The 16,932-nt window shown below is 40.4% G+C and overlaps 1 protein-coding gene across 1 annotated transcript in view; it reads right to left on the bottom strand.

The window, feature by feature from the left end:
- Positions 1-1,210: 1,210 nt before the first annotated feature.
- ano5b (anoctamin 5b) overlaps positions 1,211-16,932 on the bottom strand; it is a 29,006-nt gene continuing 13,284 nt past the window's right edge. The window contains exons 3-20 of the mRNA XM_063474726.1: positions 15,444-15,551; positions 11,947-12,015; positions 11,469-11,753; positions 11,158-11,277; positions 10,976-11,082; positions 10,761-10,895; positions 8,797-8,902; positions 8,464-8,524; positions 7,994-8,145; positions 7,571-7,645; positions 7,241-7,487; positions 6,962-7,140; positions 6,739-6,836; positions 4,883-5,013; positions 4,572-4,777; positions 4,271-4,449; positions 3,523-3,628; positions 1,211-3,398 (exon numbers count right to left, since the gene is read on the bottom strand). Coding sequence (XP_063330796.1) covers positions 3,171-3,398; positions 3,523-3,628; positions 4,271-4,449; positions 4,572-4,777; positions 4,883-5,013; positions 6,739-6,836; positions 6,962-7,140; positions 7,241-7,487; positions 7,571-7,645; positions 7,994-8,145; positions 8,464-8,524; positions 8,797-8,902; positions 10,761-10,895; positions 10,976-11,082; positions 11,158-11,277; positions 11,469-11,753; positions 11,947-12,015; positions 15,444-15,551 — 2,592 coding nt within the window. The 3' untranslated portion in view covers positions 1,211-3,170. The remainder of the gene's footprint in view (positions 3,399-3,522; positions 3,629-4,270; positions 4,450-4,571; positions 4,778-4,882; positions 5,014-6,738; positions 6,837-6,961; positions 7,141-7,240; positions 7,488-7,570; positions 7,646-7,993; positions 8,146-8,463; positions 8,525-8,796; positions 8,903-10,760; positions 10,896-10,975; positions 11,083-11,157; positions 11,278-11,468; positions 11,754-11,946; positions 12,016-15,443; positions 15,552-16,932) is intronic.

The following is a 16,932-nucleotide window of genomic DNA, read 5'->3' on the forward strand; positions in this document are numbered from 1 at the left end:
CGGAGCAACAGTGTGCATAGTTCTTACACTGACCTGACGAAAGTGCAAGGAGCAAGACTTTCGCTCGAGTGTTTCTTTGTTGTTAACATTCAAGCATAAAAGCTACCTAAATCAAGTGATGAACCAGTGAGTTGTCTACATATAACAGACAACTCAGCAAAGAACCAGAGATATATTCTATCTTGAGACACTTTGTTACAAGCAGCCTGCCACAAAAACACAGAATTTGTTCCCCTTTCTTCAGTTGAATATATGAAAAATGCTGACAATAACACAGTTTGACAGGGATAAAACTGTACTTATGTATCAACAAGGTGATTCCCCAAAGAGCTATAAAAACCTTAAAAAAAGTTTCCTTAAAAAAATCAGGAAACTGGACAAGGGGAGGACAAGAGAAATGGCCTAAAAACCACTGATGAACAGCATCTGAAAGTTATGTCTTTAAGATATAGGGAAAAAAATCAGCAGAGACCTGACAGCAGACGTGAGAGATGCATTCGGCCCTTCAGTTGATCCATCCACAGTTCACAGAAGCCTCACCAGACATGGGTTTAATGGAAAGGTGGCTGTAAAAACCATAAGAAAGGGAAACAGAGAGGAAAGGCTGAGGTATTCCACATTACACAAGGACTGGACTGAAAATCAGCAGCGAGAGGTCTGATGGACCGATGAATCCAGATTTGACAATTTTAGTTCAAATTGTCTTGAATATTTACAGGTCAGGAGAGCGGTACAACAGTGAGTGTCCACGGCCATCTGTAAAACACAGTGGCGCCTCACTAAGGACAAAGTATTTTCAGCGAATATATAAAAACACAAAATGGAGCACTGTCAGTCATAGATCAGCCTCCGCAGAGCCTGGACATCAACATTACCGAAGCAGTGTTGGATCATCTTGACACAAAATACAGCAAAAGGCAGAGCTTTGAATGTCCTTCAAGAAAACAGGGGAACTATTCCTGAAGACTACTTAAAGAAATGACTAAAAAGCAGCTTAAGAGAGTTCAGGCTGTGTTGAAGAATAAAGGTGGTTGTGCCAAATATTAACTGTTAAGCTTGTTTAAATTGTACAGACGTTTTTCTGTGGAGAAAAAGGTGGTATGTCTTAAAATAAACTTGGATGAGATCTTTATGTTGGAGAAAGATGCAAAACATAGATGCGCTGGGTGTCTTGAATTGAAAATAAAACTCCAACAAAAAATGACTTTTCTTTATTTATTGGGAATTTTAACAGTTTTAATAAGTTCCTGTTCAACAGTCAACAGAAAACTTACATATTAATACTGACAAAATATTTACATGACCACAGTTCATGCACAAAACTGGTAAGCTGCACATAGTTTGCAGCAGTAACAAATACTACGCAACAGATGTTGAGAAACAGATAGGAAATTTTTTTTTCTTTAAAAAAAAATATACAAAAACAAATAAAGACAGATGTTTAAGGCATTCATTTGTTGGGAAGTCCATCATGGATGTTGCGGGATTTTGCATGCCTCAGTAAACAGTCATGCTCAACAGACACTGAAAGATTTTAAATCCTGAGATTGCAGTGAGTCCGGCTTAGCTGTCGACTGTCAGATATATCCTGCTGATTGCATCAGCCGCTTTACTGTAAGAAGTTAACGCACAAACACGGAAACCTAAAAAAGCATAACAGATTTACATGCACTCTATATGACAAATGACCAACTTATTAAAAAAAATAATCAGACGCTTGCTCCAATGTAAAATGTAAAGCAGGAGTCTTATTTTTCATTAGTGTGGTGCCTTGATGTGCTGGAAGAGCTGTCTGAGCTAACACTGCTTCTTGGCCAGTTACGAGGCGATGAAGAGGACAATCTAAAAGAAAGAACCCAAATGCTGCAAGGTCTTTTATAGGCAAATGTAAAAGCATAAAAAGAGTAACTCTAAACACAAATGCTTCAGGCTACAGGGCAGAAATGGATCAGTAAATTAATTGCACTATAGCCCCTTAAAAAAACAGCATCTTTATATCTACAGCAGCACTTGGACGTCAGCTATAGTTAATGAGCTGGTTACTAAAACCATTTCATGTTACTCATACATATCCCCACCAGGCTACAAGAAGATCTGCTTCCTGTATATTTCTCAGCTTGCGGTTGCACAATTAATAATATGTGGTGACATAACTAATATGAAAGCTGAAAATTAAAAGTTGTCCATTTATTGTATAAACAGGGAAAAGAAAAACCAACACATGATCTGTCCAGCGCCCTGACAACATGTTCTTCATGTAGTCTATTTTGTTTGTTTGTTTGTTTTTAGAGAAATGTTATAATTGGTCCCGCAGCAACTTGGTAATGCACGTAGAAGATCAGACACGAGCCTGCAGCTGCTGTCTTAACGCATTATTTCTGTGGCTAACTCAGGTCAGAGTGAGTGGAATAACACCACACATCTGATTGTTACAGTGTTACTGCAGTGTGATGGAGGTACTTGGTTTTCAAATGCACAGTTTTAAAGAGCTTTTTTCTACATATAATAAACACTCAAACAATGAAACTCATAGTCTACGAGCTCGGCTGTAGATCAGTAGACATATTGTTATGTAGCTACCTATTAAAATAAAAATAAAAAACAAATCATGGTGAAGCTGTCTGAGGAAGCACCGCCAGTTGACTTGTGTTTCATCTCGCATATATTTTTAAATATTTGTAAGCATGAGTGTTTTCTACGTTCACAACTGACTCGTATCTTCTTCTCTAAATATTCAGTCCTTCATCTTGCATTCTCATCAAAGACTAGCATGCAGAATATTAAATTGACGTCACAATCAGCTCTTTAAAGAGGAATCAAACCCACTGTCACACATTCAAGAAAACAAACCTTAACTGTATCAGAAAACACAGAGATTATGCTTTTATGACAAAGAAAGACAGTTTTTATGGAAAATGAATGCTTCGTCTGCAAAAGAAGCTGATTTTAAGGAAAATAAAATGTTATACTGCACTGGATTTTAAATGCTGTTTCTATGCGTTTCCTAACATAGGAGTATAATGTGGAAGGCTTTATTGTCCATCCAAAATGAAACAAATAGCGTTTTGAATTCAAAGACAGAAGCCCTTGCATATGGCTGTTCTCAGGGAGAAGAAAATACACAGACATGTCTGCCCTCGGCTTGGTTAGCTGGAGGTGCGACACAGGCGCTACAGGCACTCGGAAAGCACTTCGTGTTTGTCTGGCGTCAACGACGTTTCCGAAGTTTGCGGCTCTGTGATGAAGCTGGCACTCAGCTGCAGTTTGAGCTTTTCCACCTCGTAGTTATGCAGGTGTTCTTGAATCAGGTATCGTTCTCGCTTGATGCGCGCCTTCACATCTGACGGGACGTCTGGGATCATCCACGCAATAAAGAACTTCACCACAAAGACCACATGCTGCAAAGAGAGAGTTATCACATGGTAAAGATATCATCACTTTGCAACATTAATTCAGGTTATTATTTTTTTATTTTTTTTTATGAGTGTGGAACGTGTGAGGGAAAAGTGTATTTTGTCTTACTTCCATGATAATAATGAAGGCCATTTTGGCTGCCAGGATGTGCCAGAACTGCATGGTGTGAGTGTACTCATTCTTATGGCCTGGAGGGTGCCGGTAGTCACGGTATCTGTACAGACCAACAAGAGAGCGGCGTCATATGCAAAAATTTCTACGGTTTACGTAGAATGGTCTGAAAATGAGAAAATACACAGCGTGTGACATCTCTGGGGGAAACTAACTCAAATAACCACTCGATACACCACCAATGCTTGCAGAAGAACCTTATAAATTGAAGTGAATGGGCTATAGAAGCTGTCATGTTAATATGGACTAACATCTCTGAGGAACTTTTCCAGCACCTTGTTGAATCTATACCATGAAGAAATAAGGCCATTCTAAAGTCAAAAGAGGGTTCAATATGCTGCTAGCAGTGTGTGCCTAATGAAGTTACCAGTGAGTGTACAATAAGGCTCCCATAACAGACAGAAACATGAATAAACTGAAAAGTAAGTAGATCTATACAAACAGTAATTTGAACCTATCTGACAAGTTTGATAAAATGCCTTTCATGAAAGTTATGTTTGCTAACATGTAAACACAACATTAGCACTCATCTACAGTCAGTGAGAATGCCAAATATTTACTCTGCTCTGATTTTTGCCTCACGAAAGCCTTTTCACCACCAATTGCTGCATGTAGCAGCTGGAAACAACACTGTAAGATTAGTGAGCCTGAATCTGAGATGAAAGATCCTAAAACACTCTAATACCTGCAGGTCGTATTGAAGTGACGAAACCAGTTGTCCTCAGTCATATTTTGAGGTCTTATCGGTATTCTGTATTCTGACAGGCTGCTGTTGATGTAGCCCTTCATGCTGGTACTCTTGCTGTAGGCATACAGGTACACCATACGGGGGATCATGTCTGAGGTGAAGGCCATGATGAAAGCCTGGAACAAAAGGGACCACAAAAAGCTGTTTCTGAAGCTTAGTTCCAGGCTGATATGTAAGCACTATCTCATGAACTTTAACCTCATTTTAAATGCGATGAAAAGAAAAAAAAAAAACTCACATTGGTAACAACAGACAAGATGGCCACTGAATTTAGGATCTCCTGCCATGCTCCGATGTTTCGAGCCTTGGATGCCACTGGTCGCCTAAACTGGGTGGTGAACTTCCAGGCGTCCACCCTGATTTCCAGGATGTTGTTGAACAGGGCCAAGAGGGGGGCCAAGGGGAAAGAGGCCACAAAGAGAGTGATGAAGCCAAACTGGATCACTGGAATCACAGGGAAAGCAGTCAGGACAAGTTAAACATTTCCTGTTTAATGTGACTTTTTAATTGATATTTGAATTTATCAGAGAGACTAGTAAAGCATCTCACCCATCTCTAGGTACTCGTAGAACAGGCCCAGCTGGCTGAAGTTCTGCAGAACATGATCCTGCTCCCATCGACTGTAATGGTTCTCGGGGTTGTGACGTCCCTTCCTGCTGCTCCACCAGTTACGCATCAACCTAGCAAAAACAATATGGAAAAAATATGGTGGAGCTTTCCACAACGAGATTTTCAGAGCAAGAATGGTGACGTCAAGCTGCAGATTTAGCAGATGCAGTTCTCTTCTGGGAGTTTAAGACACCACCTCAGCACCTCCAAAGTCCCTGCTTGTTTTGTAGCAATGCCAAAAGATCAAGAAGATTTCATTTTGTCATGGGTTCATGTAAAAAGTGTGATGTTTTTTTAGTTTTTTATAAATACTGTTTTCTGTTAAGTCGCTTTCATTTATGCGCCAGGCACTTAAAATTCAGCTAATAATCTTCACTTACACTTTTAAGCTGGAATAGGCAGAAATTCTTTTAGCATGGCCAAAAAATGCACGACAGCTTTTCAGTTTAATGTCATTCAAGAGAGGAAACTCTCCAAACCGCCTCTGGGCTTTGTTTTCAGGCTTTAGAAAATTTACCGCATGATGGAAGACTGTCAACAAGCAAGGCATTTTTCTACCTAATCAGGTAAGGTGAGGCAATACAAAGAGCAATACAGCCAAATTCACAATGGGAACTGGACGTGGTGGCTCCGTGCGTTAAATGGAGGGGTTTGGATGTACCCGGCCTCTTGCCCTATGACAGCTGGGATAGGCTCCACCCCCAATGTTAGGCCCTGGTTTGTCTATTTTTGCTAGTGCTTCCAGATGCCGATCCTTGTGGCTACTTGTTTAGGTTTTTAGGTGCTTTCCTGCTACAGCACACTTACTTCAAGTGATCATCTTGTTATCAGGCGTTTAATACGCTAATCACTTTAATTAGGTGTGTTAAAGCAGGGACTCGGGTCCTTAGGAGTGGGGTGGCTGTAGCTCAGGAGGTAGAGCAGGTCACCTACTGATCGGAGGTTCGTGGTTCGATCCCTGGCTCCTCCAGTCTGCATGCCAAGCATCCTTGGGCAAGACACTAACCCCAAGTTGCTCTCCGATGCATCCATCGGAGTATGAATGTGTGTGAAGACAGCATTCAGACAGCACTCAGTTTAGAGTCAGTGCTTGTGAGAATGGGTGTGAATGTGGCATGTTGTATAGAGCGCTTCGAGTACTCCAGGAGAGTAGAAAAGTGCTATATAAGAATCAGTCCATTTACTTAGGACCATTACCATTTACCTCTGTGGTAACCCTTTTGAGAATACTGAGTGGTGTGATAGATGAGTAGTCAAACGTTAAACTTGCACCATCTTACAGGAAGTGAGGAAGACACAATCAATCAGTTAGTGTCATTGCCTCAGTGAGGACAGTGAACTTGATGAGAGTGACAGGGAGGAAGAGTAGACCCCAGAGTCAGGTTTGAGGACCAGTTAGTCAGTTGAGTGTCATACTCTTAACTGTGATGTGTGTGGGTAAGCAATAGTGTGTATATGTAAATGATGTTGTGTCTACACGTGTGTGTGTGTGTGTCAGGAGGTTGGAGAGGACTTTAACACACAGTTATTTGGCTGTTGGATTAAATGTTTATATGAAAATTAACTTCATATTTGCTGAAATTGAAGTTACATTTTTTACTTTTGGACATTTCTTTCTAAGGGTAGGGTGAAATATTTTTAACTAAACTTTACGCCATAGATAGTTAATATATTATCTTTGTGGTTTCATCTAAATCTCTGACGTTTTTCCAGACTTTGGAGCTGATGATGGTTTCACAGATTGTGGCTTATTGCTGACTTTCGGCCAAATAAGATGAACATTTGATGGTACTCACGGCAGCAGAGCTTCTTGAATGTTCCCCCATAACTGTTTCCCCGCCATGACGATCAACAGCTGTGTGGTCAGCTCTATCAGGCAGCCTCCGGGGTCACACTAGGACAGCAAGAGACAGGCTTTTCTCACACACTTCTTGTATTTATGAGGATGTCTGCTTAAAGAAATGCCTCTCAGTTTAGAAAAAAAGAAACAATGCTTATATGGTGTCTTTTAAAACTCACCTCCTCGTTCCTAAATTTCTTCCATTTGCCAAACATGTATGTGTAGTTACCCGGGTAACCCACAAATTTGCCTTTGAAGAAGGCCACATAGAAGCAGGAGGAGTAGTAGTTGACAAACTGGAACATGAACATCTTCGTAATCAACCTGTTCTCATATTCCAGGTGAGTTTTTGGTATTTCTGCAGGAAGTAAAGTAGATCATCAGTTAGCAGATCAGATAGTAAATCATCAGTTTTATTGTATTTTCTAAATCCTGTGTGCCAAATTAAATCCCAATACCCATATCAGTGATCCAGATGGCCACCTTCTCATAAAAGAAGTTAAGGATCATGATGATGACAAAATTGATGCAGGAAGCGGTGACAGAAGTCGCCAGCTGTGGGGTGATCAATCCGCCCACTAGCAGGGTCTTGTTTTTATGGTTGCCGGACTCTCCTTCATGGTTGCCAATGATACTTGCGAAGGATGCATAGACAGCCAACCTATATGCTATGACCCCAGTAATACAGGCCAGAATCAGAGAAATCTGTGGAGAGAACACACACGATTTATAAAGCTGTGACTAGTTATAAAATCACACACATGCACTTCAGCTGAATAATCGCTTACCCAGAATGTAACAGTGGCTCCAGAGAGGCAGTAGCGAGCACACCTGGTGTGGAGGGGGAGATATGGCTCCATTTCCTGAAAGATAAATTGTTGTTATTTAAAGCTCAGACAGACAGAAAAACACCAAATAACCTTTTCAGCAAATTTAACTTGTAAGGTCTGCGATGGAACTGTTTTTCCAGCTTTAGAAAGCCGAGCGGGAGGCAGGAGGTTTGGCAGTGTAAAGAAGCAGGAAGAGGGAAATGGGTGCAGAATGCAATGAGGGCTTTAACCTGTGAGAATGAGGTTTAAATCCTGGGGAGGGGCGCCTTAAAACAGAGAAAGGAGCACTCTTTGTACTCGGTGTAATTCCCATTTTTTCCTTTTCTTCCAAGCTTTTTGTCCATCATAACTTCAATAGTTTGAAAAAAGTCTCTGAAGCACCTGTGTGATCTTGTTGAGTCTCCTGTTAGTGCATTTGATCTCAAACTCAGGCCGAGTTTGAAGCTCCTGCTGTTCCTCTTCAAAGTCCACCAAGTCCCACTCGTACTCCAGCCGGGCCTGGCGCCGCTTCCAGAACTCCAAAAACAGAGTTACTGTCAAAGTGAAGAAAAAGACACGGCAATTTTTAAAAACCATAACTGGTCAAGATCGATCAAAACTCTCATAACTCTCACATCCATTTGGCTTTATGCTGCATTGTATGCTATGCTACCTACAAACAGCCCCGCTGCTTTGGCATAATAGCATAATTGTGCCAGCAAATCTTCCCGGGCTGGAGCAGTTTAGGCAAAGTTGGACGCTCTTTTAGTGTGAAAGGGCTTTAACTGTGAAAATCTGGCCAACAGGAGGGGGTTTTGTTGGATCTCCTACACAAGTTAAAAACAGTAAGAGCAGCACAGACTGACACTTACCCCAGATCCCCATAAACATGGCAAAGAACACGGTTGCCTCATTATCAAACAGATGGGATTGCTGGAAGAGAGAATATGGAAAAATATAGGTTCCTCGGACAAGCACAAGAGATCACATGCTGGGAACAAACAGGGTAACATGCTGGTTACTCAGTATGTAGCTGTGTGATTAAATGTGGTCAACATAAAACATTTTAGTCTATGTAATAATAGTTGACCTTTTTTCACTGATTACACAAACTGCATTGATTTAAATAAATTGATACAATGTAACATATGTGTAAATTAAATTATAATAATGCGACCAATTAATATATGAAATGGAATAATTACCCAGGATGAGAGACACGTTGAGTCGAGCCTCCAGAAAGTGCAGTTTTTATCGCAAAGAGGACACATCATGATACTGCCTCCTATTTTAGGGTCACATATTTCTTTGCTAAAAATAAAACAAAATAAAGAAACCCACAGATGAACATACAGTACACACAATAAAAGGCAGTTAAGTCATATTCAAAGTGTCTGTATATAATTATATATTGTCTAAAAAGTGTATTTTGCCATAGTATAAGCAATAAAGGGACATTTCATCGCTCCAAAGCACATTCACGTGTTCCTCTGGCCTCATGTGTTGTTTGTCCATTCTAGACCTACAGGGCATAGTAGTGGCACATGACCTAAAGTGGCTCAAGTACTCGGATCTGGCAGTGAACTGCAGGTTGGGCAGCCTCCATTTATCCACTTGAGATTGGGTGTGCAGGTTTTTTTGTGAACAGTTCGGTGATACAGCTCCACCAGCTACAGGGACAACAGGCGCAAGCCTGCAGAGGTCTGTCAAGGAACTAGCCAAGGAGGTGGAGGAAATGAGCTACTGTTTGTGGCTACAGAGGAGGGTCAAATGCAAGAGGTGGCAGATGCAAGAGAGATGTCCTGATGTAGCCACTTGCCCCCTCACCTGGAGATGTACAGGGTACAGGGTGAAACATCAGTGACAGGGGTTACCAGCTGAAGACCCTGAATCTGACCCAAAGTGCACTGGAGGAGGTGTGAGGCAGAGGGCTGAGCAGGAAGTCTAGAACCTGTATATTTTATTTGGTTTGAGATACTTAGTTTTTATATGGATTGAAAAAGTGTCTTTCTATCTGTGACAAGAGTGTGATAGGATGTAAACACTGGTGACAAAGAAAAGAGTACAAAGACAACAGCTACAGCCTGCATAGCTTGGTGCTTGGTTTTCTACGCCTGTGGCAATGGGACTAAAAACTCTTGAATTCACAGGTGAAGCGGTGTGGCCCAATACTTTTGTCCACATAGTTTATATAGAAATTAACCAGTTTGAAAGTCCTGCACAGAGCCCTGACACTAATCCCAGCACACACTTTATGACTGTTAAACAGGTGAAACAAGTACTCCATCACTGACTCCACCAGCCCCCTTCTTGGTGAATGGAAGAAAAAATATCAGTGTGCCTTCCTGAAAGACTGCAGGTTCTTATTATACAATATGCCTGCAGGTTTTGGTTTTCACTGGTCAGCAATTATCCATCTATTCTCCTTCTCTTATCCAGTTCAGGGTCGCAGGGCAGCTGGAGCCCATCCCAGCTAGTACAGGGTGAGAGACGGGGTACACCTTGGAAAGTTCACCAGCCCCGCAGGGTTAACACACACAATCATACCTATTGGCATTTCAGAATCACCAGTTAACCCCACTAAATGCATGTCCTTGTACTGTGGGAGGAAGCCAGAATACCCAGAGAGAAAGGATGGATTTGAAGCCAGGACCTTTTCACTGTACCACCTCTCTGCCTGTGGTCAACAATTACATACACTTAAATGGTTTAATGTTTAATGGGCTCCCCTAGTCTAAACTACTGCAGTCAGCTAAAATGTCAGATCATGAAAAGTTTTATTGTTATGATTTACAGTAAGCAGTCTAAGAGAGCTATTATTATTTGTAAGGTTGCAGTTTGTGGTGCTGATGACCTTCTACATTATAGAGAGCGCTGTGTATGTTAACTAGCCTACTCTGATCAATATAGACTATATAACACAGACAAAATATAACTTTGCTTAAATTGACTGTGAAGTGTAATTAGTCTCTTTCTAAAATAATTTAAGCAAAACAAAAAAAAACTATAACCTTCACAACAAGCAGGATTTACTGCAACATCAGATAAGCTTATTTTTAGCCAGGTGTACTTACAGTAATAAAAAGACTTCTACGTGTATAAAGTAGATGAAGTAAATTGTTTACTTAGGTTTGTCCAAACAGCTGTGATGCCCCCTGGTGGCACTAACCTTGTTATGTTGTCGTCATAACTGAGCACTCCATAGATGAAACATATAAGGCCCACAACAGCTGCCAAAAAGAGCATCTCTGTGTAGAAACCCAACCAGGCAAAGTAGATCCCGATCTTTTCTCCGTAGTACTTCCTTCAAGCAAATAAAGAGTTTAACATCAAGACAAATGGAAATTTTAGACGTAAGATGATATGGGACGTGCGTTTGTTTACTTGATGAGGTTGAGAGGCTGCTCTTTATAAAAGCAGAGAAACCTGGCCCAGTGCTTGTACAGGTTGTAACGCTCCTCTGCATTTCTGCCCTTTTTCCAGTACCGACACTGAAAGCGAAAGACACAATGTCAAAACAGGACCTGCTGAACAAAACACACTTTGAAGTTGACCACGTGTCTTACATCATGAAGGGGGAAGGCCGCCGTGTAGGTCCCATTGCTGAGTAATCGCTTGATTCCCGTCTTTTCTCTATCTTTCTGCCCCTCTTTGTAGTACGCACAACGAGACAGGATGTAGAACACCTACCAACGAGGAGGAGGTTTAACAAAAGATTAAAGGATTTGGATTTACCCTTTCAGCCAAATGCATTTTATATTTTGCCTGATCAACCACAAAACACTTTTGTGGTCATTGGGGTAAAACCCATCAAAGGATCTTCATTTATAAAAACAAAATCATTAAGAGATTTAAAATATATCTTTCAAATACTAACAATTCTATTTCTTGTGGATGGTGGGAAGAAAGTGTCTTTGTCCCCGATGAGGAAGAAGTCAGTCTTGGTCTTGTCGAAGTGGTAGGTGAAATAGTCGGGTTCTGGGTGCATGATGTTGCCCGGCAGTCGAAAAGGCTGCGTGAGCCACTCCAGAGCGACATCCTGACTTTGAGGAATGTCACTCTTCTTGAAGGGAACTTTAATCTTCAAGACATCAGCGTAGGTGGCCAGTACATCCCTTGGAGCGTGGATCTTTAGGAAATAGGTCTTTTGGTCCTTGGAGTCCTGGTGGAAAAATAAGGAACACACAAAGGAAGCATCTTTGTTAGGATTTTTGAGGCAAAGAACATCATGGCAGTATAATCATGGCATTGTCAAACACTGAGCCATCCCTGTAAGACATTTATATCTGGACTCAGGTGTCTCTTAGCACATTGTCCACTAGGTGGCGCTTGAACTACACAGTTGAATTTCTTACCGATTTGTCCTCTGTCTCCAGTTCCAGTCCTCTTTTCTCCAGGTTGGCTTCAAACGCCCTCCTTCTCTCCTGTGGATAAACACACAAACCAAAAACAACAGACTCATGCCTGTTTTCCTTTTTACGGATCCATGACAGGGACATTCAGCCAAACCCTTTTCAGACACATTTTCCTATTTATTTATGAGTATTTACAACTCAAACCTTTACAGTTTTCCTAAAGGAAGGTATGAAGGCCTACAGGCACGGGTTTCGGATTAAAACTGGTAAAGCACCAGCAACATATTCAGGGAAAAGTTGACATCTTAATCAACAACAGGCACTGAGCATGTCAGTAACTGACAGCACAACTGCCCACATGCCTGCTACAGAAGTACAAAAGTGACCTTCACTCCTTAATGTAGGGAGGGATGGCCACATAACAAAAAAATAAAAACACATTTAAAAATATAAAAATGTACCTTTATTTGATACACTTTGAATGAATCAAACTAAAACATGACAACAGTGAGCTATAAAAAAAATAACAGGATAACATTAATAATAATAAAAAAGCTTATGTATATATTCAGTGTATTCAAATAACGGATACAGAAATGTGGTTAAAGTTGAAATCTTGGCAAGCCTCTTAAAGCAAATGACAAAAAGTGTCATGTTTGTGTTGGATGTTTGGAAACTCATGCAGAACATTTCAGATGCCATTATGAAAGTGTACCATGTCTGGTTTTCTAACGTCTGCTGAAACCCACGCTTGAGCTTGAACGTTGTCGTTTTGCTATTCAACATCCAGCATCATCTTGGTCAGGTCAAACTTTTAGAACAGAGGTGAACACACCCATATTTATACATCACGCACCCCTATACGCCCTGTGGTGCCAGGTGTGGTTAACATGCATGGTACCCTAGCAAATGACAAAACATTTGCATTTGATTGAGTAAATACATTTCAGCAAAGTTAACAAAAAAACTGTATTACCAAGATCATACCTACATATGAATGTTTGATCTCGTACAATCTCATCCGTGAGGGCTGTGAGAGTGAAAATGTAAACATCTTCACCTCGGAGTGCAAGGGTATTTATAGCACTTCCTTGGGGATCTAGTGTGCTCTATGTCACTGCATCAGTGATTTTTCTCCCTGAAATGCAACTGAGCAGCACTGGCCCTGTATCCAGACGCAGCTCCTGTGCTCTGCTATCCTGGATCTTAGAGCTCTGTGTCTTTTTTATATATGCTAGGCCATGTGGACATTAGATGAGACAGATGCCACTTGTTGTGGGAGCATGTGCCTCTTCATGGTTTTCCTTGTTATCCAGTGGGTGTATGTGATACTCTGAGAGTATGCACCCCACTGATAAGTCCCTCCTGAAGGATTAAGGAAAGTATTTTTAAAAGGGATAAGACTCAGTCTACTGGCATTTGTCTCAAGTTTGGAGGTTGTTAAAAGAAAATACTGGAATGTGCCATTAAGTAGTGAATCAGATCTCTTATGTGTTAAACTTAAGCATGACATAATAAGTGTTCAGAGGAGTGTACTATAAAGCAACATCAGCATAGTAACTTTTGCATAACCTGCTCCAGACCAGATTACCGTATGTTTCAGTAAGCTGCATTTTCTCTGACACCGTATCCTGTAAGTGTAATATAGATGCTTTGAATATGTTCCATAAACGGTAAATTGACTCTACTGGAGCACTCAAAGCATTTCATACAACGTGCACTTTTTTCTACACCTGAGTGCTAATGTAACATTCACATCCTGGTAAATGCACATTGGGGTTCAGTATCTGGCATGCAGACTGAAGCAGCCAGGGATTGAACCACCAACCTTCCACTCAGATGACCTGTTCTACCTCTTGAGCTAAAGACTACCCAGAATATAATCAGTAGAGCTGACTAAACACTACTGAGTAAAGCCTAGCCTTGCGTCATACTGTCACAGTAATTTCCCTTCATTTATATTCAGAAGGTCATGGACGTTTTTAGATTTGGCCTTTTTTTTAAACACTGCTTTGTTTTGAAGCTTCTAGAACACAAATTAGAAAACTGACCAGTTATATTTGTACCATATTTATCACTGAAGATATTCAATTAACAAAATGAATTCCACTTTGATCTGGCGACAAACTTAAGCAGTTCTCCTTTAGGAGGCTAAGGAAAAGTGTAAAAGCTAAACACACTGAGCAACCTGTAATGTTTAAGTGCATGCAGTTTTAAGTTTCAGAGCTCTAAAGTGCAGTTTTCACATTAGAAATAAGCAGTAGTGCCAAGAGCGTATCAAAATGTAGTAGAAATATATTAATATATTTAGGCCTATTTTACTACTCTGTGCACTTGTGATAATTTCCACAGAATTACTCTCATCAGTTCCTCTGATATTGTCTCTGACTGGAGTAAAAAGAAACCCAATTTTGTACATAAACAGAGCTAAATGGCATGAGCCAGCAAATGCAAAGAAAGCCTGGCAATGTTAAACTTGTTCCACTCCTCAGGTGACCACTCTGTTTTTTCTTTAATAGCTTTGTATCTATGTGATGATTGCACGTCTACTTTTTTCCCCAAGCAATTTTTTGACCACTTGGGGAGTGTAAAAACAAATTTGTGAGTACAAAAGAAGCACACAGTGAAATATTGCAGGTATTCACTTCTTTAAAGTTCTGTTTTTGGGCCTTTAAAGTCTCCTGAAGGACGTATCTGGCTGTTTGGGTCCGCTATGTTCACCATCCAGCTTCTGTGTCCAAAAGTGCCCCTTTCCAGGCACGATATAACAATCCACAATGTTATCTTTCTCTGTTTAATCTGTTTCTTCTACAATACCCACCAAATCCATAACGCAACATATAGTAGTTTCCAAGGCCTGTATATTAGTTTCTGCAAACATTCCCATAATGGAACCGCAGCGATGACTGTGATGAATAATGCAAAGTTGATGATGACCAGTTAAGTGTCTGAAATCTTGATTTAGTGCTGACTGTGTGTCCGGTACAAGGATGTGTCATAGTTTGCAATTGTATGACACTATTCCTTCTTCACTGCTTAAAAAGAAGGCAACTCATGGAGGCTCATGAAGATATTTTGTGTACCTTCACTTCTTAAATAACTGAGGGAGAACTCAAGATATTTAACCCCTTGAGAGGATCTTCTCTTTGGAGGGTTGTTGACCCACTGCTATTAGGATGTTTAAAGCCCCATTCTCACATCGCCTGAGATGATCTCAATAAGTTACATGATGGTGAGGAGGCACAGTGTCTTATAGAGGTTTCACATCTTGGCCTTGCTTCATATCTTGGCTCATAGGATAGCTCACATGATTAACAGTCTGGGTTTCCATTTACAAATGTCATATGTTCACAGAAAAGGGGTTGAATCTCACTTCCTCTTTACAGTATCATGGATTCCTGTTCCAGTTAGAAATTGCATAATAATATTGTCTGCTAGCATTTTGAAACGCTGAGTAGGCAAGTCATGACAATTTGGCCCTTTTCTGTTACACTTACCTGTTTCTTTTCTCCGTCCTTGTCATCTACGTAGGACAACACAAAGTCTATTCTTCGTACTCCATCCCTAAAGAACACAGTGTCTCTGCTTGGGTCTAGTTTGTCTGTCTGCAGGAGAAACAACCACAAAGCAGAGCTTTTAGCTTTGACACATTGGGAAGCCAAACAGGCGCTCACCTCGACAGATACAGACAGAAACAAATTAAACTGACTCAGGCTTGCACTCATACAATTGGATACATAAAAAGCACAGAGGAAATATACCCTCCTGAGTCACAAAGAAAAAAATATTTTGACATTAAGCTGAAATCATACTTAAAGATCATACAGATGACATAACACCTTGTGTCAAAATTTGGAGAAGGGGCTAAAATGACAACTTCAAAAGTCCATTATGGATAAGAAGTATTGTATATGATAGATGTCTGAAGGAAATAATCTTTCCATGATAGTCATGTTCCATTTTGTTTAAGAGAGTTCTCACTTTCCAAAGGGCTTTATTCTATTCTTTTTTTCTTTCTTCCAAACAATACTCAGGATTTTCTATGAATCTGTTGTGGTCAGTGCCATACTCTATGCTGCTGCATGCTGGGGCAGCAGGCTGAGGATCGCGGATGCCAACAGACCCAATAAACTCATCCGCAAAGCCTGTAATGTTGTAGGGGTGGAAATGAACTCTTTAAAGGTGGTGTCGGAGAGGTGGATGTTGTCCAAGATAAAGACAGTGCTTGACAATAGCTCACACCCACTCCATGAGTGCTGGTCAGTCACAGGAGCACGTTCAGTGAGAGACTGAGATTATCCAAATGCACCGCTGAATGACACAGGAAATCACTCCTGCTATCTCACTGTACAATCCTCCATCTAATGCACACGTATGCACTGCAATAGTTGCACATCCTTAACATCACATCCTCTGCAGAGAAAATTACAAAGTCAATATAACAATGTGATCTATATATATTTAATTTTGTGTAATATACTGGGATATTTATAATTAGATGCATTATTATTTATTTATAACTTTGTAGTATAATATTTATTGATTATATTATTTGATTTAGTTTAGTTAGTTACTGTTCTTTACTGTCTTGGAGGAAATTATGTGACCATAATTTCCTCTGGGATTAATAAAGCATTCTGATTATGGTTTTCCCACTTATCAGAAACATCAAGATCATTTGTTACTCTGACAGCTTACTCTTGAAGCATCTGTCTCAGTTTATTGAATCGGCTATAACTAGGAGCTAGTAAATTCAGATCTTAGGTTATCTAAATCATGCTGAAACCAGAGCTGCTGAATGGAAGAGTCGCGTCGTCTCTGTTCACTCCAACTGGCCATTGTTTTACAGCAATGGTGGAGCACGGAGCTTTGATAAATTTCCGAAAGTTAGCAATACACGGTAGCCGTGCCATAATCATATAGCAGCAGAGAAGTTTGATATGCATTTTTCAAAGGTAAGAAGTTAAAAAACAAGTCTGTGTGTTA

This window comes from Pelmatolapia mariae, linkage group LG1 (genome assembly GCF_036321145.2).
Source record: "Pelmatolapia mariae isolate MD_Pm_ZW linkage group LG1, Pm_UMD_F_2, whole genome shotgun sequence".
Lineage (NCBI taxonomy): Eukaryota > Metazoa > Chordata > Actinopteri > Cichliformes > Cichlidae > Pelmatolapia > Pelmatolapia mariae.